Source organism: Scardinius erythrophthalmus (assembly GCF_964197995.2).
Source record: "Scardinius erythrophthalmus genome assembly, chromosome: 9".
In the NCBI taxonomy this organism is placed as follows: domain Eukaryota; kingdom Metazoa; phylum Chordata; class Actinopteri; order Cypriniformes; family Leuciscidae; genus Scardinius; species Scardinius erythrophthalmus.
In genome coordinates this window covers 21,972,663-21,995,666 of record NC_138229.1, presented here as the reverse complement: position 1 = coordinate 21,995,666, position 23,004 = coordinate 21,972,663, and the positions used below count along the sequence as shown (strand labels likewise).

The 23,004-nt window shown below is 37.5% G+C and overlaps 2 protein-coding genes across 4 annotated transcripts; both read left to right on the top strand.

The window, feature by feature from the left end:
- The first annotated feature begins 10,758 nt into the window (after window positions 1–10,758).
- Window positions 10,759–15,697, top strand: agtr1 (angiotensin II receptor type 1). 3 transcript variants are annotated; one of them, XM_081373753.1, is made up of 3 exons: window positions 10,759–10,855; window positions 11,127–11,210; window positions 13,470–15,697. In XM_081373753.1, the coding sequence occupies exon 3, from the start codon at window positions 13,519–13,521 to the stop codon at window positions 14,590–14,592; it is 1,074 nt and encodes a 357-aa protein (XP_081229879.1). In that variant the 5' UTR covers window positions 10,759–10,855; window positions 11,127–11,210; window positions 13,470–13,518; the 3' UTR covers window positions 14,593–15,697. The 3 variants fall into 3 exon arrangements, with proteins under 3 accessions (XP_081229879.1, XP_081229880.1, XP_081229881.1); XM_081373754.1 differs by lacking the exon at window positions 11,127–11,210 and having other exon boundaries at window positions 13,470–15,691; XM_081373755.1 differs by lacking the exon at window positions 10,759–10,855 and having other exon boundaries at window positions 11,120–11,210; window positions 13,470–15,691.
- A 171-nt stretch (window positions 15,698–15,868) lies between these two features.
- On the top strand, window positions 15,869–22,982 carry gyg1a (glycogenin 1a). Its single transcript, XM_081375355.1, has 7 exons — window positions 15,869–16,005; window positions 17,771–17,906; window positions 18,036–18,210; window positions 18,293–18,455; window positions 20,017–20,143; window positions 21,297–21,516; window positions 22,081–22,982. The coding sequence occupies exons 1-7, from the start codon at window positions 15,999–16,001 to the stop codon at window positions 22,246–22,248; spliced, it is 996 nt and encodes a 331-aa protein (XP_081231481.1). The 5' UTR covers window positions 15,869–15,998; the 3' UTR covers window positions 22,249–22,982.
- The last annotated feature ends 22 nt before the right edge of the window (window positions 22,983–23,004 follow it).

Sequence of the window (23,004 nt, the reverse complement as noted above, 5' to 3'; positions counted from 1 at the left end):
AAGGAGCTCATCTCTCATCTGATCGCGGAGCATGTGTCAGCGCAGTCCAGTTACATATGTTTATGGGAAGATTGTTCCCGTCAAAGGAATCCATTCAAGGCCAAGTACAAACTGATCAATCACCTGAGAGTCCACACGGGTGAAAAGCCCTTTCAGTGCTCCTTCGGATGTGGAAGAGAGTTTGCACGGGCAGAAAACCTGAAAATTCATGAAAGGACACATACAGGTGACACTTTATTTGTTATTGCCATATTTTCGTTGATGTTACATGAAAGGATTTAAATTTTCATGATATCATTTAATTTTTCAAATCTTCTTTTGTTCCAGGTGAAAAACCTTTCAGGTGCCCTTTTGAGGCTTGCGAAAGGCGTTTTGCAAACAGCAGTGATAAACAAAAGCACATACGTGTCCACTCACCTCACAAACAATACATTTGCATGTACTGCAGTAAATCATACTCTCATGCCAGCTCCCTCAGAAAACACACAAAGGTAAATTAGAACTTATAAGTTTATATAAGAGGTTTTACACAACCTATTTTTCTATCCAAAATTGTGCTGACAGAAAATATAAAATGTACTTTGATTCAATAACGGTATGATATATTATTTTAATAAGTTAGAAATACTTTAACTCTCACTTTAACTTTCTCTTATCTTTTCTATCTCTTTTTCATCACTGCAGGTCCATCTGCCAGTCATGGAATCCACTCAGAACTACAGCTATGAGACCAGCTATAGAGATCCAGCCTTTTTCAAATAATATTTTAAGGTGTGCTCTAGTACTAAAAGGTACTTTTTTTTTTTTTCCTTATCCATTTTTTTTTTTTCAGAAATAAGTGTTAACGTGAAAATGGCGTTCCACACCTGATGAATAATTATATATTATAATAATTATATAATTTAATAATGTACACAGAGAAAAGCAATTACTGTAATCTGATTGATTATGCAGCATTGAAATTGAGCAAATCTGGTAGCTGTGGCTGAAAAAACACCCTGTAAATTTTACAACTTAAAACTAATTTGGGGGGAAAACTTTTAAATTTATTTAAATGTAAATCCAACAGCTCTTGTCTGCTGAATTAGCAAGTCTATGGTGCTACTAAAATCTATTTTGTACTTTTAGCATATACTGACATCCACCATAATAACACTGGTGGTAAAGAGGAAGCCACATGAAGAATCACAGGTCACGACAAGTAGCTGAGGTAAATATTACATTTATAGAAGACTAATATATGCACACAGTGGCATACACACAAATACTAAACACCATCATGGTAACACAAATGACACTACAATAATACAATAAACATTAATTTAACAAAAGATCTAACATAACCTAACTGATACTGAAACATAATTATAAACACAATTATTTAAATGAACATCAAATGTGAACATCATCTGAATTCTGGGAATGTCAGTTTACAGCTTTTTTCACTGTAAATTATTGATGATTTGTTCTTTTTTACTTCCAAAAACAGTACATAAAATTACATGAAATGTTAGATCAGTTTTTCCCTGTGTATTGTAAGTGAAATAACATTAAAGCATCATCTTTGACAGCTAAAAACAGTTTGCATGTTAGAATCTTATAAGTTGCACGTCACAGTTACAGCATGTGATAAATAATTGTCATGAACTAAATGTGTGACCCGTCAGTAGCTAAAACTCTAAACACAAGTGTCGAACATGTTTTAATGCAGAATCATCGCAACTTTGTTGTTGTCTTGTAAAGTGATCATGTTCTTTTCAAGTGTAATAAAACACGAAAAGGCACAATTCAGTTTCATTCAGAACATTTTTGATTAGGCACACTTTGATTAGGCATTGTAAATGACACAGCTAATAGCAAAAGGTACATTGGATTGTTAATGTGCTGCTCACAACATTACTGAGGGTGATTCTGGAAAAGACGACGTGTTCTGTTCACCTAGACAGAATAAATCACCCGTAATTGTGTTGATTAGACCAAGCTAACCATCACAGCTAATCTCTCTGTGGATAAAAGCCTCTAATACATTAGTATCAGGCTACATTTAATTTAAACTGAACTTACATTTCAATTCCTGTGCGGTAGAATAATTATGTTTGGATTCTTTGTAGAATTGAAACACAATCTTGAGATTGTGATTAGGTCCTATAAGGTCCAGTAGTCTATGATTCTTAACTATTCGGTGTAACTGCTCGCATGTAGTTAACATGCTGCATGAATGTGTATTATCAGTTCAAAAAGTACATACTAAGTGCAGTTGCTACATCCATCCATTCTCCAAACCGCTTTATCCTCTGCAGGGTCGCGGGACTATAACATGATGATAAATAATTTTTAAGAGTGATCCCCAGCGATTCTCATTTGAAAGGTTCTCCCACTGGACCGAATAGTTAAAGCTGCACCTGTCATTTCGATGTGCAGCTGTCAGAAATACCTGCATGCATTTCTCATTTCCAGCAGTATGACGGGCCTTCAGATGCTCTAATAATGTTCATATGCCATTTGCATACTTCATTGATTGGTGTTTTCCCTTGAGTGTTTCCTGAGCACTATAGCTCTTAAAATCACACTCTACATCATCAGTGCAGATGTTAATGTGTTCACTATATGGTTACTGTTAAGAAAAGTTTGTTAGAATTAAAAGTTTGTTAGAAACTTGTCTTGTCTTAACTTGTAAAACTGTTGACATACAGGGAGCCACATGGTGGCAGAAGTGAGACAGTTCTTGAACATTATTCAAACCAGATGTAAAACTTGCACTACTGCGCTTATATATGACTGTTAAATGTCAAAACAGGCATTTTACCTTTTTTTTTTTTTACCTAATATTATAATGAGGCAATCATTGATCATCATTGATCATGTGTAGTGTGATTTATTTACTTATTTGCAAAATCAGAATATTAGTTATCAGTAATTCTCAACTCAACTCTACTTTATTTATAGAGCACTTTCAAAGCGCAGGACAGAAAAAGATACTTCTCACTGTATTATAAATAATATGAGAGTTTTGATAAAACCACTGTGATTTGACCAAGTGCAATATGTTCCTGGCTCAACATATTTTTGTTGATTCTGGAGCAACATTCCGGTCTGAAAATTTAGTCCAAACCCCATCCCCATCTCTAAACCTAACCCTACCCATAACGTTACCCCAAAATCAAAGGGAAATGATTGGTGAGTAACACTGATGTAGAAGCACCTAACCCTGGTTTGTAAGCCTGAACTTGACATAAACTGTAAACTTGTCCCTCAAATATGATTGGTTGATTGGAATGTTGTTCCAGGATCGACATGTTGCACTTGGTGAAATCACCTATAGGCTAAAAATTATGCTATGATGGCATATGTTTTTAACATTAACTCAAAATAAGTTAAGCAATTTTCAACTTTGTTATACAAGATGCAACTCATTTTTTTTAAAGCCAGTTCAATATAATTTAAGTTGAAATGACTTATACAGCCAAGGTGATTGTACTTAAAAATGTAATGCAACTGTTTGGTGAAAAAAAAAAGTCAGTGTGGCATAACCAAAATTAAGGTCATAAAAATTTTAAATTAAGTCATTATTTTGCCATGTGACAAGAAAACTATATAATCATTAAAATAACACTTCTTTAGACCCACATGACTGTGTATCAATGTCATAAAAAATGAAAGTCTTTGACTTTTATGAAAAAAGGCACTTTTTTTATTAAGGTCAAACAGAGTAATCAAAAAAAACATTTTTAATTCTTGACATGATACTGTATATATATATTTTAATTACTTTTAATCTTGATGGTTAGACTAGTCATTAAATCTAATTGTTTTTTTGTTTTGTTTTGTTTTTTTTGTGTTTTTTTACATGGTAAAATTTGAATTAAATTTCAAACAATTATATCCATGTCATGTTTGCCTAATTCAGGTTAGCCTTTGGAAAAGCAACCCACATAATATAACATTGTAACAGTGTGCATTGATGTAGTCTCCAGTCAAAGGTTCTTCTGTGTGGTGACAAACCTGACAGCTGTGATAACGATCAAAAGACATAAGTAACCAGTGCAGACGTAATTGAAAGTCTGTTTGAAGCCTCAGGCAGGCCCTCTTCTCCATACGGTTTAGACATCCATTAGTGAGCTTGATTTGGTTACAGTAACAGCAGGGCATGCAGGGCTGCTGCACTTTCCTGATGGTGACCGATGAGTGTACGTGATAAAGAGCACTGGCAGGTGGAGGCTTCTCTGCTGAATGTAAATCATGACGTCAGTTGAACATCATATTGTTTGTAGCACTGTACGTTATGGCTTCCTTGAAGTAAATACCAGCTGTTCAACAGCAGATATTATAAACCTGACTTGACAACAAAAACAAAACTACTCTTCTATCACGGTCACATAATAAATTACAGTATGACTTCAAGTGGCAGCTTCTGTTTTACAGCTGAACTGGACTAGAGGGAAAATAAATAAACATTCTGTTTGTCTTGTTGAGTCAAACACTGGTCAGCTTGTTGTGCTCTCAATCCCCCAAACAGTTATGTGTGGGCGACTCCTGCGGGCTTTGAGGCTTTTTTAATTTCCTCATATTTGTGGTAATTCCACAATGACAATACAGACTGAGAAAATAAAACCATGTACTTGTTCTAAAATTAACCTTCCTGGTGATTCCCTTCTTTGAGTTTTCACATAGATTAGTTAGAGTTACTAGTTGGAGATCGTTTGAACAAGAAACCGCTAACCATATCATTTAATTACAAAAACTTTAATTACAATTTTTTTTTTTTAATTACAAAAACTTATTTTATTCTTTAAGGATGATGATAGGAATGGGATGATGATAGGAATAAATTCAGAATGACTGGAAAGTGGTAAAAATAAACATGAAAGGATAATGTTACAAAGAACTAGATGTACCGCATGGCGGTACAAAATATGACCGCCGCTCAGGCCTGCACTGGCTTTCCACAAAAATAAGTGACGTGGAGCAATTTGGCTGTATTGCGTGTTTATGTATTTAAGTTGTATATTTTAAAAGACTGTCTGGAGTATTCCTGTGGATCATGGATAATTTAGAGTTTTGTAATTATTTGCCATTACTATTTAAGTTTTATATCAAAAGTCATTAGTTTAGACACTTAACATCCAAAATGTGAAAACGTCACATCCATAACAGTGGTTTTCCCTACATAATGTATTACAAAAATGAGTTTCAAAAACACACTTATTGTGTTCAAGCAAGTCTTTTTCATGCTACATCGGCAGTTTGTTTAATAATTCACAGACAATTTCTACAAACCTCTACCAAACGGTTGAGGTGCCTGTTGATGGTAAAAGTCAGTTATCTGACTTTGGCATGGGTTTGTTGTGTTTTACTGAAATAAAAAAACATTTTTTCCCCAAAAAAGTGGTTTTACCTTGTAGCCCTAGTCCCAGAGTTTTAAAAAAACAATGTTAACAAAATTAAACTCATTCCCACTGTACCTAGAACACTTAAGTAAATGTCCCATTGAAATTAATGGGATTTTATGGATTTAGGTGAAGAAATTAATGGGATTTTATGGATTTAGGTGAAGAAAGTGTACACATAATACATTTTGGTCTGTACCATGAAGAGAAAACTGATTCAACTATATAAACTATATATTTTCTGAAAGCGTAGACTCTCAGGATGTGATCTAACATGGCATGAAACATGTCCCACCCACCTCATTAGTATACTGCCCAAGCATAACACATTGGGTGTTGGTAAATCGGGTATATGGCTGATACCTAAAAAAAGTAGTAGTATGTGCATATGTGTGTGTGTGCGTGTATGTATGCGTGCGTACATGTGTGTGCGCGTGTGTGTTTGTGTGTGTGTGTGTCTGTGCATGTGGATTTGTATGTGTGTGTGTGTGTGGGTGTGTGTCTGTGCGTATGGATGTCAGTGTGTGTGCATGCTTGCGTTTGTTCGTATTCCTGCATGTGTGTGTATGACAGTATCATCCTAAACCAGCAACCCTTGGCTCAACACCACCATCTACAGGCCGATGAGTGTACAGTCACTAAATGTGCACATAAATGAATTTATTTTATACCCCCCCATGGATGAAATTCTACGAAACTTAGCATACCCCCAGAGGATGTCAAGTTAATCATACACATGAAATATGGTGCAGTTCTGAACATCTCAACTGAAGATAGGGGCGATTAAAGCAGAATAATATTGCATTTTCATTTTTTATGGGAGGGGCGCAAATCACAAATGAGTGATTATGGGCTAGGTTGATGTGGGCCCTTAAGAGCAACATACCATAAAAATTTCTTCATCCTCGGTGCCACTGTTCAGGTAGTTATTTAGGAAAAACTGCATTTTTTGGGTTTCGGGGGGCCCAGCGCGGGGGGGAGTGGCCCCCGGGGACCAAACGAAATTTTTCCGTAAAAGTCTAGTGGGGCTACATGCCCACCAAATTTCATGTTCCCCGGGGTTTCGGTGTCCCTGGTATCGTTGACCAAAAATTCAGGAAGTAGATGATGAAAAAAAAAAAAAAAAAACTTTGACAATCCCTATATGACCGCTTCGCTAGCTATGCTAGCGGCGGTCACAATAATTAAGACAAATCATAACTGGGGTAAATCCAGCTCAGTTCATCTCATCTGCTTTTCAGGATGTTCTTTGAAGTCTTTATATGTTCAGTCAGCGCAGCCTCCTCATTCCACATGTACATAGATGAATTTCAAATGAAAATTTAGTATGTTAAAGTTGGCACAAAACAGAAGATGCAATAGTCTTTTCTTCCCTATTGTGATGTATTTCTGAGTGAAACGGCTTCTCAAACAAGAACAAATGTAGGATGTGTCTTGATTTTGTCCATCAGAAACCGACTGTATGGTTGTGCTTTGCTGTTGCTGTGATGTCATGTGAGTGACAGGTTGTCCCGCCCTCACGCCAGTAAACAACATCAGAAAAGAGATGTCACTGCAAGAGTGAGGGGAAGTTATTTTGATTACGAGGACATGAAGTAAATTAAATGAATGATGTGCATGGATAAACAATTTTTTAACAAATGCTGCAATATTCCATAAAAAACAAGAATTGTCCATTATGATTTCATGGTGACTTTAACATAATTACAATAGGACTATAACAACGATGCCCTAATGTTAGTAACAATAATGTGTAGTCTGCTCCAGATAGACTGAAACTTGATTAACTTCCCCAGATAGGAGCATCTTTTTATATGTATTTTTCTTTTTTGCAAGACACCAAAGAAATAAATACACAGCTATTGGAAACTTTTGCTTAAAGGGATAGTTCACACAAAAATGTAAATTTAGTCATTTACTCACCCTCATGTTCCAAACCTGTATGAGTTTCTTTCTTCTGTTGAACTCAAAAGAAGATATTTTGAAGAATGTTGAGTTCATGCAGGGCCCCATTGACTTCCATAGTATTTTTTTCCTACATGGAAGTCAATGGCTACTGTCAACTGTTTGATTACCAACATTCTTTAAAATATAATATTTTGTGTTCAGTCAGTAAGTAATAGCAGAATTAGAATTTTTGGGTGAACTATCCACTTAAGTCTTTTACTTCTCCTCCCAACAAGATACTTTTACTCATACATGCATCATCTATTTTTAGAATTTTTATTATATCTTGTGTAATGAAAAAATAAAGAATAAACATTTGTGTATATGCTTAATGTATTTTTTCATTTTCTAATCTTTCATTTTATGTGGAATTGTTGGGGAAAAACCAATTGAAACAATGACCATTCACAAGGTCCCCTGAGCAACTTTTCAGCAATAAATTTTTTTCTCTGGGCAGTTAAAAGCCTGAGAAGGACGATTGATGTGTTTACAAGTATCGTCATGACTCAGCTTATATATTTGGCATTTTTTGTGCGTGTAATATTCTCTCATGACTTTACTGAGGAATAGGGTGATTGGCGGAGATATTCTGGGCAGTGAGGCTCTGCTCTTCATCGGGATCCGTCAGTTGGTGTTGACAGAAGAGCCTAAAGAGCATATCAAAGGCTGCAGACTGCTTGAGGGGAATGCATGTGAGCAGTAGCCAAAACAATAGGCCTAAGTAGATAATACAGGTCTTGCCAAGTCTGCATTAGACTTTATATTGTGTACCTCCATGAGAACTACTATGTCCTTGCTCCACAGTGGCAACTTTAAGTGGGACATAGCCTACTATGTGTCGGGAATGGTACATTATTGTCATCCAGGATGTTTTTCTCATGTATGTGACTCACATCGGCAGTGGCAGCAGAGGGCAAAGGTTAGGACTCCAAGACTGACTCATGTTGTTATGTCAAGGACATGTATGACAAATTAACATCCCGGCATTGAGATAAACAACGGCAAATATTTCATATTGTAAATACATAGTCTGAAAAATAATAATAAAAAAGCTAAATGTTCTTGTTTGCCTATAGACTAGAGATTGGTTAGACTTTTACTTCTTTTCATATAGGCCAACTCCCTCACTGTAGTTTAAATTGAGAAGAAAAAAATCCAACACCTACATTCTATTTGAAATAGTCCATATTTGTTTATTAGCACCGTCATGAGGACAAATGTGTTTTTGGGAGACAACATGAAAATCTTAAATATCTATGCAAACAAACTTGAAGTCCCTGAGGGTTTGTTGGTGTGTTTGGTTTTTGCTTCGCCACAGGATGGCCATGTTGATTTAGGTGTGGACGAACTGTGGCACTCTCCAGGGTAAAGCTGCATGGGAATCAGAGCTGTGAGTTTTAGACATATATATTATTTAAAAAACCTCAAAACCACAGTGTTTTCATCTGAGATTGCATTTAATTAGTCGGAAGGTAATACTTCTTGATGTAAAAAAAAGATTGTTTAGCATTATTACGCGGCTCTTTGCACTACTTGATTCTGATTGGTCAATCACGGCATCTAGTTGTCTCGTCATCCATATTAGACGCTTATCTCCCCAGAAACAAAATGACTGTAATATAGGCCCACTGAAGTTTTCCGAATTTAATTGTGTGCACTAGACTAGGTTATAGTCTAGTTAGACACAACTTTCTGTCGTGTTTTTTCCCCCCTTAAATATACAAGTAAGATTCAATATTTCATGCCCACCTATTTATTCATTAGGTGAGTACTTGTTTAGTCAGCAAGATATATGTAGCCTACAGTCAGTCTGATTGTACATTATCCCTTGTTTTATGAAGACTACATTTACAATAGATCCAATATTTAATATCAACATAATTCTGATTACTATATCAACAGAATTCTGATTACTAATAGAGATGTGCTCTTTAACGTTTACCCAAACAAACAGGAGGAATAAATATCCTTAATAGTGGCAGGGGAACTGCAGACATCAGCATCCACATTGCTCCCTGAAGGCAACATTAACTTTTGAGCACATGAGTGTATTGAATTAGCCTTCTATTGATGCAGCAACAAGTAATCCACTTACCATGAGACTTATGCACCGCACTCTCTGTCTCTGGGCAGTCCTTTTGTGTCACTGTTAAACTTGACCATATTTATTGTCACTTTTTTTTTTTTTGCAGTAAAAAATGATCAAAATTCTACTATGTTCTCAATTATTTACTGTCTACCATTTAGAGCCACCTCTAGTTACATCTAGTATTGTTATTTTTTGTCCAAACATTAGAGAGAAAGTCTCCCGAATGTTAAGTTTCCATTCTACAGCATTTCTGGTACAAAATAATTGCATCATAACAGTGGAACAGATTAGCATGATGTTTCTCATTACGTTGAGAAATCATAAAGCAACTCTCTCACAATTGAATTGCTTTTAGCCATGACATCACTAAGTATTTGTGCGCAAGACCTTTAGTGCTATAGCCACTTTGACTGTTTAAGGGAAGAGATGAAAGGCCTGCAGCTGAATAGTGAAAACACCAATGATGAAGCAGTTGGAATTGCCTTTGGGAGTTCATAGTAAAATAGGCACAAGAGTCCCCAGAGGCCTCAAAAAAATGAGGGAAAGATTAATAGCAGACAGTCACTAAAAAAAGTACGTAGTTTTAAACTCGTACTTAAAGGAAACTATTTGAAAAATGTCCATGGCTTCATGTGCTTTGGAAAATATAGTGTAATATAATGTGAAAAGCGCTATTCAAAAACATTGAAATTATATTTTATTCCAGTAAAATATAATTTGATTTTGTCTGCAACATGTAATATCACTGAATCACTCTTTTCCTGCTTGGCCTCTTTCACAATAGACATCAACATAATGTCCAAGTTGTTTTCCTCATATGAAAGTGGCTGAATGCAATATTATTTAGCTATTGACTGTGAGCTTGCTTTAGTATTCACAGAAGGCCATTTATATATTAAGCTGTTCATTTCGCAGGTTTAATACCTCGCCTTGATAAAATGCATTAATATAGAGCCGTCAGAATGAATCATGTGCTGCCGCACTATACCAGTTTGTACCTTTTTTATTATGTGCTTAAAGCTTGGATAATAATTTAATGTGTCATATGCTAATGTTGAGGCTTTTTGCCAAACAATCCATTGAAGAAATTTTGTTTACAAGTGTGTGGAAAGAGAACAGAACATTTCATGTTTAAGAGAAAAAGGTGTCCAAACAAATCATGGGAAAATCTGTCTCTGCCCTCAAGGGTCTCTCTCTGTCTCTCTCTCACCCCCACTTTTTGCTTCTATGACCATGGATGTATCCGGCCCCCACAGTGACGCCCCCGCTGTGGGTCCCTGGTGTAGTTGTAGGACTATGGGAGAGGTATAAGAGGGGCGTAGAGGAAATGCACCGGGCACTCTGTCATGACCGAGAGTCAGGACGGATCTCTTTAAGCCAAACGCTAAATTTTGGAACTGATGGAGCCGCTTGGATGTCACGTTCACTAAAGGTAAAAAATTGCCGTTTTTCGCTGTTTTTATCTACTTTTTATGTTATTATATTTGTAATTATTACCTTCAATCACAATATGTTATCAGAACCCAAATAGATGAGTAAGCTTGTGAGGTAACAAAGAACATGCATTTCAGATTATGGTTTACACATAATCTCAGATAACACACAGTAAATGTTTCATAGCATTTTTTTTTTAACTATAAAGCAGTATCTAATGTGTGTGTGTGTGTGTGTGTGTGCTCTGTTGTCTGTCTGGTCATATACAGTGCCTTTCCAAACACAAACCCACCACTGATGTCAATGATGGTGTTTCATGTGTTCAGCTCAGCACTTTAAAATTCTCTGTCAATGTAAGTATAGTACAATTTCAGAGGACTTTAATGTTATTGTTACTCCGTCACAGTTTGAATGCATACTTTCCTCCACTCATTTTGTTAACAGGGCTGATCATATCCATCATTGTAGGGAGGACAAAGATTTTCTTAGACAACCAAAATACAAAAAATTAAACAAAAACAAAAACAAAGATCTCTTATCAGTATAATTAATTACAGTATTCTATTAGCCATAACTTCCTGAGCAATAGCGGATGTCTGATAAGCATATTAAAATAGATTGAGTGATATTCAAAAGACATGAACCTTGGAATGCAATGTCTTCTGTTATTGGTTGTTGACTCCCTTGGGAGCACGCCTGCATCTGCTTACATAATATGTGGCTTGTCTTATTACGAAACCAGTGAAGAAACGGCTTGAGCAGAGCAATTTTAAAGGGGTCATATAATGTCATTTTTGTACAAGCTAATATGATTCTTTAGGGTCTAAATTAAAAGTTTGTAATATACTTTAATTAAAAATTCTCATTAGTATTGTAAGAAAACACTAATTTTACCTGGTCAAAAACAGCTCTGTTTTCAGCACGCCGTTTAAGTGCATGTGTCTTTAAATGATAATGAGCTTTGCTCACCCCGCCCCTCTGTTCTGTGCGTACACCGTTTGTAACACAATAACCATAATGCGTCGTTCATTATAAAGTGGGATTATGAATTATACTGATAACGTCGTACATAGAAAACATGCCGTAATGTACCTGAGTGTAAAAATAGCCGCATTCATCGTGAAGCGTGCTAGCTATTTGCAAAGATTAATATAAAGATTAATATAAAGGTCAATAAAACGTTACACTCCCTTCAGTTCTTCTGGAGGTTCAGCAGGAACACGAATAGTTGGTACCGATCCTTTTTTCAGGAGCAGCTTCTTAGCAAAACCAGCTTTTTACTGACCTCGTTTGTAAAGCAGCCTGGTGAAGTCCGCGCAAACATGAAAGCATTGACGTTGATCGTGGGGAATATTCCTTTCAAAAACAAACTCAGCCACTGCGTCTTCAGCTGTACGGATTTAGGAACATCAATATGATGCTGTGTTCCTTATTACACCCAAGAACAGAACCCCATAATCTCTTAGACCGACGCCATTCTACTCAGCACTCCAGCTATCAACAATGAACGCGCGTCGGCGCGTGCTATGATTGACAGCTCGCTCATGAGGGCGCAAGGGCGGGTCTGTGTTGAAACGCTGCTGTCAATCAACCATCGTGGGATGGGCGTAGATTTTGTGACGTCACAAAATCGAACAGCTTGATTTGAGACAGGAACATATAAGAAGATTAAAAAACAAAACCCTGGATGGATTTTTATAATTTTATGATGGTTGTGTACAGGCACTGCCAACACACATTTCAGTACAATCAACTTGTAAAAGTGCATGTACCATTATATGACCCCTTTAAATGCTAATACTGAATAAATGTAGAATTAGAATTCAGTTTTATTAGCAGAGTAAGTTACTTTTAACAAGAATTTGCCTTGATGGGTTATTCCAGAAAAAAAGGTTTTCTTTAAACCAGTTATTCATGATACAGTTATTCGTGATACATTGCATACAACATATAATATAGACATACCGTATTCAATATATCAATATACTGTATATGAAGCCATTTCGAATGTCTAAGCATGCTTGCTGGAAGAAGAGATCAAATCTGAAAATAAAAAAATATGTTGCTCTTCCCTTTGTGATGGTGAGAATCTAGCGCTCGTAAGAGAAAACCAGCTAGAAACACATACTTGACCTTTCGGAGAGGTCAGAAGTTTCCCCAAAAGAAGCAGCCTGATGCCTTCCCATTATGGTACAGTTGTGGGAGCAGCTTTGAGAGGGTGACCAGACTTAACTCATAATATCTATCTGTCCATCCGTCTATCTATCTGTCGGCTATATCTGACATGAAATAATAGTTAAAAAAAATCGAATTAAGTTTTTGTACATTTAGACAAAATCTAAAACGTTTGCATATATGTTTGATTTTGAATATCATAATTCATACATCAGGATTTATGGCTCATAGAGTGTAATATAGGAGAATATAGAGCTCATATGGAGGAGGAAAAAACACCTCACTTTTATTCATGGGCCCATATTAAATAATATTAGCAGAGAGACATCTGGTGTTTGTTGTAAGTATGGCACCTTCCAAATGGATAAAAAAAAACCTGTTGAGAATATGGAACATTTTTGCCATATTAACCATCTTTATCCACTCTGTTCTTACAGGGCTCCTTTAGTGATGCAACTCTTTAGGCTGTGAAAATACGTCTACAAAATGGACAACATTACTGCCAACCGTAATGTGGGACTCAATCTCGCGTGTAACATGACCGGGAACCACAAATTCATCTTCACGTTCATCCCCATAGTCTACAGCTGCAACTTTATTATCGGAATTGTAGGCAACAGCCTGGTAGTCGCTGTCATCTATTTCTGTTTGAAACTGAAGACTGTTGCCAACATTTTTGTTTTGAACTTAGCCGTGTCAGACTTGACTTTCCTCCTAACCCTGCCCATTTGGGCCGTATCCACCGCGACAGGCTACAAGTGGCTTTTTGGAAGCTTCCTATGTAAAGCCATTGCTGGTATGGTTCTCTTTAATCTATATACTAGTATTTTTTTCCTCACCGCTCTCAGCATTGACCGGTATCTGGCGATCGTTCATCCCGTCCGGTCCCGGCGGTGCCGTACGGTGGTCTACGCCCGTGTGACGTGCATCTTAGTTTGGGTAGTTGCTTTTCTTTTAAGCCTGCCCACAGCCCTTATCCGTGAAACCCACTTAATCCAGGAGATCAATGTCACTGTATGTGGCATCCTAGACAAAGACCTTCACAATGTGCTGGCAACTCTCAGTCTGATGAAGAGTGTTCTTGGGTTCCTTCTGCCTATCACCATCATCCTGACGTGCTACTGCCTGATCGGTCGGGCTCTGCTCAAAGCACGGGACATTCAGAGGAATTCGAGATCAAACGGGGACGAGGTCTTGAGCATGCTGGCCGCCGCTGTGCTGTCGTTTTTCATTTGCTGGGCACCGCATCAGATCTTCAACTTCATGGAAATGCTTCTTCTGCTGAAAGTGATCACCAACTGCGATGTCACTGAGATCATTGACACCGGAATGCCGTTCACCATTTGTATTGCCTTTTTCAACAGCTGTATGAACCCAATCCTGTACGGTTTTGTTGGGAAGAACTTTCGCAAGAACTTGCTGAAGCTATTGAGGTGTTCCTCGACTTCTGTGGCCTCTCACCCCACCCTCAGTTCCAAGATGAGCTCTCTCTCGTATCGAACCACGGAGTCTTTCCACCTCTCCGTCCTTAAAACCTCCTCGCTACCTAAAGCCATATGAGAAAACCAGGGAAACAAGAAGGGAATGAATCTCCAATGAATCATCCTTTTAAACTCATCGATTCAATTCAGAAGATAACTCTTGTTTATTGTGTTCTGCCACTTGATACTGGAATGGGATCAAAATATAATGATTAATCTTTCTGTCTTTTAGGTTATAGTGTGTAAGTTCAGTGTAAATACACTGCAAACTGTCATTACTGACATGCTGGTCTATGTAAATTTTGTCCTACAACATTTTGACAAAGCAAACTTTTCACCTTGCTTGCCAAAGAGACCAAAACATGCTGAATATATATATATTTTTCCCCATCAATCAAAGCTGAAAAAGTGTATTTTAAATAGGCTACCTTTATGTTTCACCAATGTGATGAAATCATGTACTCTGTTACCCTGGTTCCTGCGGTTTTCAAAGTTTTTTTTTATGATCCTTCATAATTCATGTACAGTAAAGACCCATGTATAATGATAATTCATCTATTTAGAATTTACACATTAATAAAAATATAAATATGTATAAAATCTGGACACTTTACTGTCTATTAACACTACGTTTACGTTTCTATTAACTTTTCTACCCTACCTACTATTCTATAACTACAATGTTTCTAATCTATTAATTCTCTATGAATCTATTCATTAGTCTTTGACATTAGATCAGTGTTTAGAAAGGAAAATGAAACCACAATAATGCCAAATTCTGTAATTTTATTTATTTATATGATTTTATTTACACTTTTTGCACTTCTTCTTCTTCTTCCACAGTATCCCCTTATCACTCCCTTGTGGCCCCCTGGGGGTCTCTGGCCCCACTTTGAAAACCTCTGGATTAGACTGTCATGGGGTCCAACAGGATATAGTCATTTTCACGTCTGCTGTGCTATTATGGTTACCATCACTGTCTTGATATAAATGATCATCTATGATAAAAGTTGTATTTTTCTTCCACCATAATGTAACTACTCCAAAAAAGCTCAAATGGTTTGTAAAATTGTTTATTCTTTTGATAAATGGCATTTTGCAATATTTTAATCTATATAATGTACTTGAGTCTGACAATGTATAGGTTAAGTGGTTCAAAAATAAATATATATGAAAGTATCCTCAATTTAATGACTAATTCAAGGCTTTGTAATCATTAGATTAGCTGCGCTGCATTTGAACATGAACTAAAACCTTTATCACTTTAAATTACATATTTAAAAATGTGAGTTTTGAAGTGTATTTAACAGAAATGTTAAAAGCGAGTGGTAAGTGTGGGGGGCGTGTCTGTTGTCAGGGGTCATGTGACCATCTAAAGTCATGTCACTAGTATAAATCCTCTGTCAGACACGTAGTCCACTGCTTCTCTCCCAGCGTTTCTAACAGTGGACTTGCATCCGGTTCGGTCTAGCTGTTACATGAGTCATGGCAGGTAGGCAACATTATGGACGTCACATATCGTCAATGCCGGTAAAATGAAGTAAATTACAGTTGTGTTTGCGCAAGTCTAAAGTGGTTTGGGCATGCAGTCCTAACCACGCGCTGCTTCTGAGGTCGCAGGACTCGTTGGATATTAGAGCTTAACGTTACATTTCATTTCAGCATTGTGTAAGTTAGACTGCGTTGTCCTGTAATATTTGCCGATGTAAACAGTTTAGTGTCTGCTATATTGCGTAAATGGCCTAGTCGCCTCTCGTACGCAGTATGCGTGCAGCCGTTGGCCTGTCATGCAGGAAGAGCTGCCGTTAGTTTGTCACTTCAATCCCGGGTGAGTTCAGTATGACCGTACAGAGAGTAGGCTATCGATCACACAGCGAATACGGTGCTAAAAGAGCGTTTTCCCTCGCTCGGATGTATTGCAATCAGTTTATATAACGTGCGCTAGTGTATAAGTTGTCTTTAAATGAACGCTAACATTAACTTGTTGTTGTTGTGCAATAGTCATTGGCCATCCATCTGTTCAAAATACAAAACGAGTGCAGCGACGCAACATAATTCCACCTCCGCTCAAAACGTCCTGTTATCTTCCAGCTCCACTCCGGGTTTTGTAGTTTCTAGTGATGGAAGTCATGAAAACATGTACGCTGTGACTTTCAAAATCCGTTTTAGTCCGCATCCTCACAAAAGCTGGTCTAAAAAATCGAGTTCTATAGGAGTGATAAAAACAAAGTCCCAGTGCTATATAATCCCTCTTGGATCAATGACGCTTGGCCAATCAAAGGATTTTAACTAACTGTTGTATTCACCTTTTTCAATGCAAGACTTCTGATTCATTAAGGTTGAAATTAAATCAAAATGGAAGTCTTTTTTTTTATGGCGTACTGCGGTATTTATACATAATTTATCCATGCACGTCATTATTTAATTCACATACCCTTGTAATCTTGAATCAAAATAACTTTCCCCTCTCCTTTCCTCTCTGGTGTTTACTGGCTCGAGGGCGGGACGACCTGTCATGAGAACACTGCATTGGCAAACATCAATGATCCAATCAATTGGACAAAATCAAGTCTCACTTTAAAAAAAAAAAAATCTTGTTCGAGAAACCGTTTCATTCGGACATATGAAAGCTAGTTTCTGCCACTGAATAAAAAAAAAAAAGGTAATTGCGACTTTCTGACTTTCTTCTGCAATTCTTTCCCCCCCCTCAGAATTGGAGTTGATAACTTGCATTTGCGATCTTATCTCACTCACAATTCTGAGAAAAGTCAGTAAAATGAGTGAATAAAAAAATGTCAGAATTGTCAGAATAAATTGTGAGGGGGGAAAATGTCAGAATTGTCAGATGAAAAAGTCGATATTATATATATTGTCTTGTTCCGAGACAGAAACTGGGTTCGGTATACAGATATGTCACAATAATGAGGAAAATAATCGCGAATTCCGTTTCATGTCGACTACACAGAAGCGCAGTAAATGGTAAAACTATTTAGGCTACGATGATTATTATAATAAATTAAAATAATATAACAAATACCAGTTTGCATTAAGCAGCATAACAGACCGTTTTGTACAGTAAAGACAAATTAATTTGCCAGGCTTCCTTTGTCAGACACTTCCAAGTTAAGAATGGCTGCGCCCACTCTTTAGTTTTAAAATAAGGTTAATAATGGCTATTTTTTTTTAGATGCAATATAAAGAAATTACATATGAGAATGCGTAAGTGATGGCAATGATTGTGTTTTTGTTTAATGCAGACCAGGCTTTTGTCACCCTTGCTACAACTGACAACTATGCCAAAGGAGCATTGGTACTTGGCAAGTCCTTGAGGAACCACAACACATCGAGGAAACTAGTGGCCATGATTGGCCCCCATGTCTCAGAACCCTCCAGGTAGAGTGTTTGCTGTGTTTTTTAGCACAGCACAAGTAAATGGGTTTTCAACGGCTTTGCTTTGTCCACAGTGCAGTGTTATCTATAGATCCGTCAACCTCACTTTGTGCTCTGTGTGCTGCATTTCAGAGCAGTGCTTCGTAAAGTCTATGACGAGGTCAGGCTGGTGGATGTGCTGGACAGTGGGGATACTGCACACTTGGCCATGATGAAGAGGCCTGACCTGGGCGTCACTTTCACCAAACTTCACTGCTGGACTCTTACAGAATACTCCAAATGCGTGTTTATGGATGCAGATACTTTAGTGAGTGCTGCCTCTCAGTGCTGGTAGTGATGTTTTCATGTTGTCTTTGAGGGGTTTTAACAGTGTTCCCTCTTGTCGCCAGGTTTTGTCTAACATAGATGAGTTATTTGAGAGAGAGGAGCTCTCTGCTGCACCTGATCCCGGCTGGCCTGATTGCTTCAACTCTGGTGTGTTCGTCTTCCGGCCCTCCAATGAGACGTATGGGAAGGTTCTCACCGCCTGCTCAGAGGGTGGCAGCTTTGATGGTGAGTGACGCTCTTTAGTCTTGTTATATTTATTGAAGAAGCTATGGGGGGGGGGGGGGGGTTAATATTCCTGGGGTTAATATTCCTGGACTTAAATTGAGGTTTTTAAAATAAGCTTTACCATATATTTAGGAATTCATTAGAAAAAAATGGTCCCACTCCTCCAGCACAACTTGTAGGCTATACGATATTTAAACCTTGGTCTGTGAAAGTTGTGCAAACTTGAGCTCAACATGGCAATGACTGAGTTCTTTATCAGTCATGTAGGCTGAACACAAGGTGGCTCTGTGATTTTTCTTTTTTGGGTGCACCACTCCACCTGAGGGAGTTATTCCTAAACTCGGTGTGGGATGAAGTAAACAAAGGCCTCTTATATGAGAGACTCCTACTAGATCTTTGTGAAATCACTTTTGCTTGTACTTTTGACTCTCAGGAACCCTCAGAGTTTATACCTGATTACATGATATATCATGATATACCTGATAAACCTCAATCCCAATGCATTAATGTGGCAAACTATTGAAGATGCTGTATTTGTCACTTTGTTAATGTTTCTGTGCTTTGCCTTTGATGTCTAACCCAAATTAATGGTTTGCTCTTTATTTAGAGACCTAATCTTGAACAAAGAAATGAGCCTCAGAAGTTATCAGCAGGCCTCCGTTTTGAAGGTCTTGGAGGCTATCATATTTCTGTTCATCTCAGTCACTCTGCTTTTAAAAACACAATTGCATCATGTTTTTATCTCTCTATGTATATATAGCACAACATACAGACTCAGAGGGTTCTTGTAGTGTGATTGATTAGTCCCAGTAACAGTGCCTAACAGCCTATGGCTCCTCATCAGAACTCATATTTCCAGACTTTCAGAGATAAGTTCACCTAAAAAAAAGAAATTTGTCATTTACTCACCCTAATGTTGTTCCAAACCCATATACCCATAACTTTCATTTGTCTTTGAAACGCAAATCGTCATTGAAAGTCCATGTAACAAACTTTTGATGCTTCAAAAAGTTCATGAAGAGATTGTAAAAGGGGGGGGAAAGGTATGAATCGAGCAGTTTAATCCAAGCAAGCATGCTTGAGCTTCTGTTTATCATATTTTATGTGCATTGATCAATTTTTACATGTAAATAAAAACCTTAGTTAAATCTGGTCATTATATAAAGTGGTCTTGTCAGTAGACTTGGATTAAACCACTCAATTCATATGGATTCTTGTATCCTTTTTTTTTTTTACATGTTCTCAGTCATAGTCATGTATAGGACATCATGTGCTTTTCATATGTAACATGAGTCTCATGTTCACTAATAATCTGAGGTCAGCAGGACTGAGGTCAATTTTCTTTGCTGACATGCCTGTTGAGAAACCAAGTAACAAGGTTAACCAAACAGCAAAGCAAGTGTCTCTTGAAGCAATCTTCTAATTGCTTCATCTATTTGTGGAATATTACAACATTCTGTAAATATTTTTTCATATTTTTCACAGTGGAGCGCCTGAACCGTTGCCTAGACTTGAGGACTGTGCTATTTCTTATTCGTTTTGTTTGTCTGGTTTTCATCAGGTGGGGATCAGGGTGTTCTCAACAGCTTCTTCAGTGATTGGGCCACGGCAGACATTTCAAAACACCTTCCTTTCATCTACAACCTCAGCAGCATCGCCATCTACACCTATCTCCCAGCATTCAAGCAGTGAGTGAGATTTAACATGCTAGAATTCTCAAAGGGTTTTGGAAGTTGGTGTTCGAGCAGATGGGTTACTTAGTTCTTCACATGTTGCCTTCATTTGTTCTCGATTTTTATTTTATGAATGTTAGGATTGCTTGCAGATGTTAAAGGAGAACTCCGGTATGGGTGAATCTGACTGCAGTAGATGTGAAAGATATGAATAAAAATGATGTTATTTCAGCCAGCGCACATACCTGTATTTTCTTCCTGTTTTCGGTCGAAGTCCATAGTAATCGATTGTCGAGTTCACACGCATAGGTTTAGTTACCTATGATCACGCGCGTGAACTCGGCAATCGATTACTATGGACTTTCAAACGAAAACAGGATGTAAATACAGGTATGTGCGCTGGCTTAAATAACATCATTTTTATTCATATCTTTCACATCTACTGCAGTCAGATTCACCCGTGATCACTCCGAAGGAATCACTCACATGACCGGTGCACTTGTAATGACACATCAAGGATGTTAAGAGGCTAAAAGCAGGTTTAGTACTTGCCCCATTGAAGTCAACAGGGTGCAAATTTTAAAAAGAGGATAACACGGTGTAGGCAACACCGATTTTTGTCGTTGTTCTCTGTATTGACAGCACTCCAAATTGACAAAAAACATGAGATCAATGTTAAAATTGACCGGTGTTTTTCTTTTAAGTATTTGTAATTAGCTGTGCCAAGGTCAAATTAAAACCCAATCACACAGCAACATTGAAACACAGCACCAGAAATCCTTTCTGTTCCTGGCCTTGCACTTCAACTTCCTCCAAATACATTCTGCCCTCCAAAAATAGTGGGGCTATTTTAGGGTCTATACACAGAGCCGAAATGTCATTTTGAATAGTTTGTTACATGATCTTTTTTCCACTAGCAACACATTATGTTATCTGGTTAGTCAGGCTCCCATTAGGATCAAATTTAAATGCACAGTTTGTACCTAACATTTGGCTTTATTAAAATAAGTTAAGGAGGCAATTTTTAGGAACATTAAATTAGTGCGTTGAACAAATGTGTATTATAACTGGCAGGTCCCTCTTTAGCACTTCGGGTTGGCCGGAGTTTGGGATTTCCGAATCCTTGTCATTTTGCCGGTTGCGATCTGATCATTCCTTATTCCCTTAGATACGGCCATGATGCCAAAGTGGTTCATTTCCTTGGCAAAGTCAAACCGTGGGATTACAGTTACGACACCACAAGCAAAAAAATAAAGGGGCAGTCCCAGGATGCTTCTGACATGCATCCCAACTACTTGATGCAATGGTGGGAGCTTTTCTGTTCTTCAGTATTGCCCCTCATGAAGGAGGAATATGGTGACCAGCTCTTCCTTTCCGGATGCACAGAGGTAAGCTCCGCTGCTGAGACTGGCACAATGATCATTGTATAGACCGTTTTTGGCCAGTATTGTGATTTAAATGGAATTAATTTATATCCATTTGGAATTGATTGGATTGTATACGTGAATGAATGCTGCTTATTACATTTTTATAAGATTATAAAGACTAACTTTATACACTGAGACAATTTCTTTTAAACGTTGCTTTCTGTTGGGTAACATCGTAAATTCACATGACCAACAGAAACGCATTGCAAATTCTAAGTGGGGAAATCTTTTTCCTTGTGAGAAGTTTCACTTCACTACATTTGCTTTCTCCTACTGTGCAGGAAAGAAATAATGAAGTAATCCATTTTTTATGCAGAATTGTTATGCTAATTATCATATTTTAAAATCATCTGATTTGTACTGAGTTTGTTGTTTGATCAGTAGTGCCACTGCCATATATTACTAGGTTATTAAATCCTTTATCTGTTATAACTTTACTAATAAGGTTATTTTATAGCCTTTAGACATTTTAAAATTTATTTACTTTTATTGTTTGTGATTTTTGCTTTCTTTTTCCCCCCTCAGGGTGATATTCACGATGATGTGGCTGAGATGCACATATCCCATCATCCCCCTCCACCTCAGATGTCGTCTCAGGAGCGGAAACAGAAGTGGGAACAGGGCCAAGCTGACTACATGGGACTGGACTCTTTTGACAACATAGAGAAAAGGCTAGATTCTTTCCTAAAGTGAAAGGCGCTTAGGAACAGATCATCAGATCTAGTTTTGTACTTTGTACAGGACATGAAATAACATTAAAAAAAAAAAAAAAACTCCTATGATTTTTATACCTGTCCAGATCATCTATGCAGCTCAACTACTCAATCTCTTACAGTGTGATTGCGACACTTATTCGAATGGCACGGCATGCCTCATTTCCAGAGAAGACGTGACACAATTCAGGCATTGTTTCTGATCTCACTGAACAAGACATTAGTTATCTTTTTATTATCCAAAATCCTATAATATAGTCTTATACCTTTCAGTTTTACCTCTTTCATTTGCCCTTCATGTGTTTGTGAAGATCAGAAACATTTGTTGGAAAAGAGAAACGAACCGCAAACAAAATGATACTAAACCTTGTCAGTGACTTCAGCATCCCAGATATACTGAACGCCACTCCAAATTCAATTTTAATCATCTAATGACCGCCTTTGCAACGATATTGTTTACAAGACGCATTGTGTGCTGCCAACTCGCTTAAATCGTCATTACTGGCTCCGATACACTTCAACTCTTATTGTATGAACCAATGTCACTCCGCTCTTGTCTACTGTGCAGTCACTCCCTGTAGCAGGGAAAAGGGTCAGGGGTTTTGTAACACCTAGTTACTACTGTAAATGCTGTAGCTGCTGATAACTAGTTTGTAACTTTCCTGTAACTCTGCCCCCACCTGTAACACCTGAAATAAAGAACTAGTAACAATTCCCTATTTACTGTGGTTAAAAC

What these genes read in the sequence shown, in the direction of transcription:
- agtr1 (XM_081373753.1), top strand. Translation starts at nt 13,519, where the DNA reads ATGGACAACATTACTGCCAACCGTAATGTGGGACTCAATCTCGCGTGT.
- gyg1a (XM_081375355.1), top strand. An exon ending in CATGTCTCAGAACCCTCCAG is followed by an intron (nt 17,907 to 18,035) that starts GTAGAGTGTTTG and finishes GCTGCATTTCAG; the next exon opens with AGCAGTGCTTCGTAAAGTCT. An exon ending in TATCTCCCAGCATTCAAGCA is followed by an intron (nt 20,144 to 21,296) that starts GTGAGTGAGATT and finishes TTATTCCCTTAG; the next exon opens with ATACGGCCATGATGCCAAAG.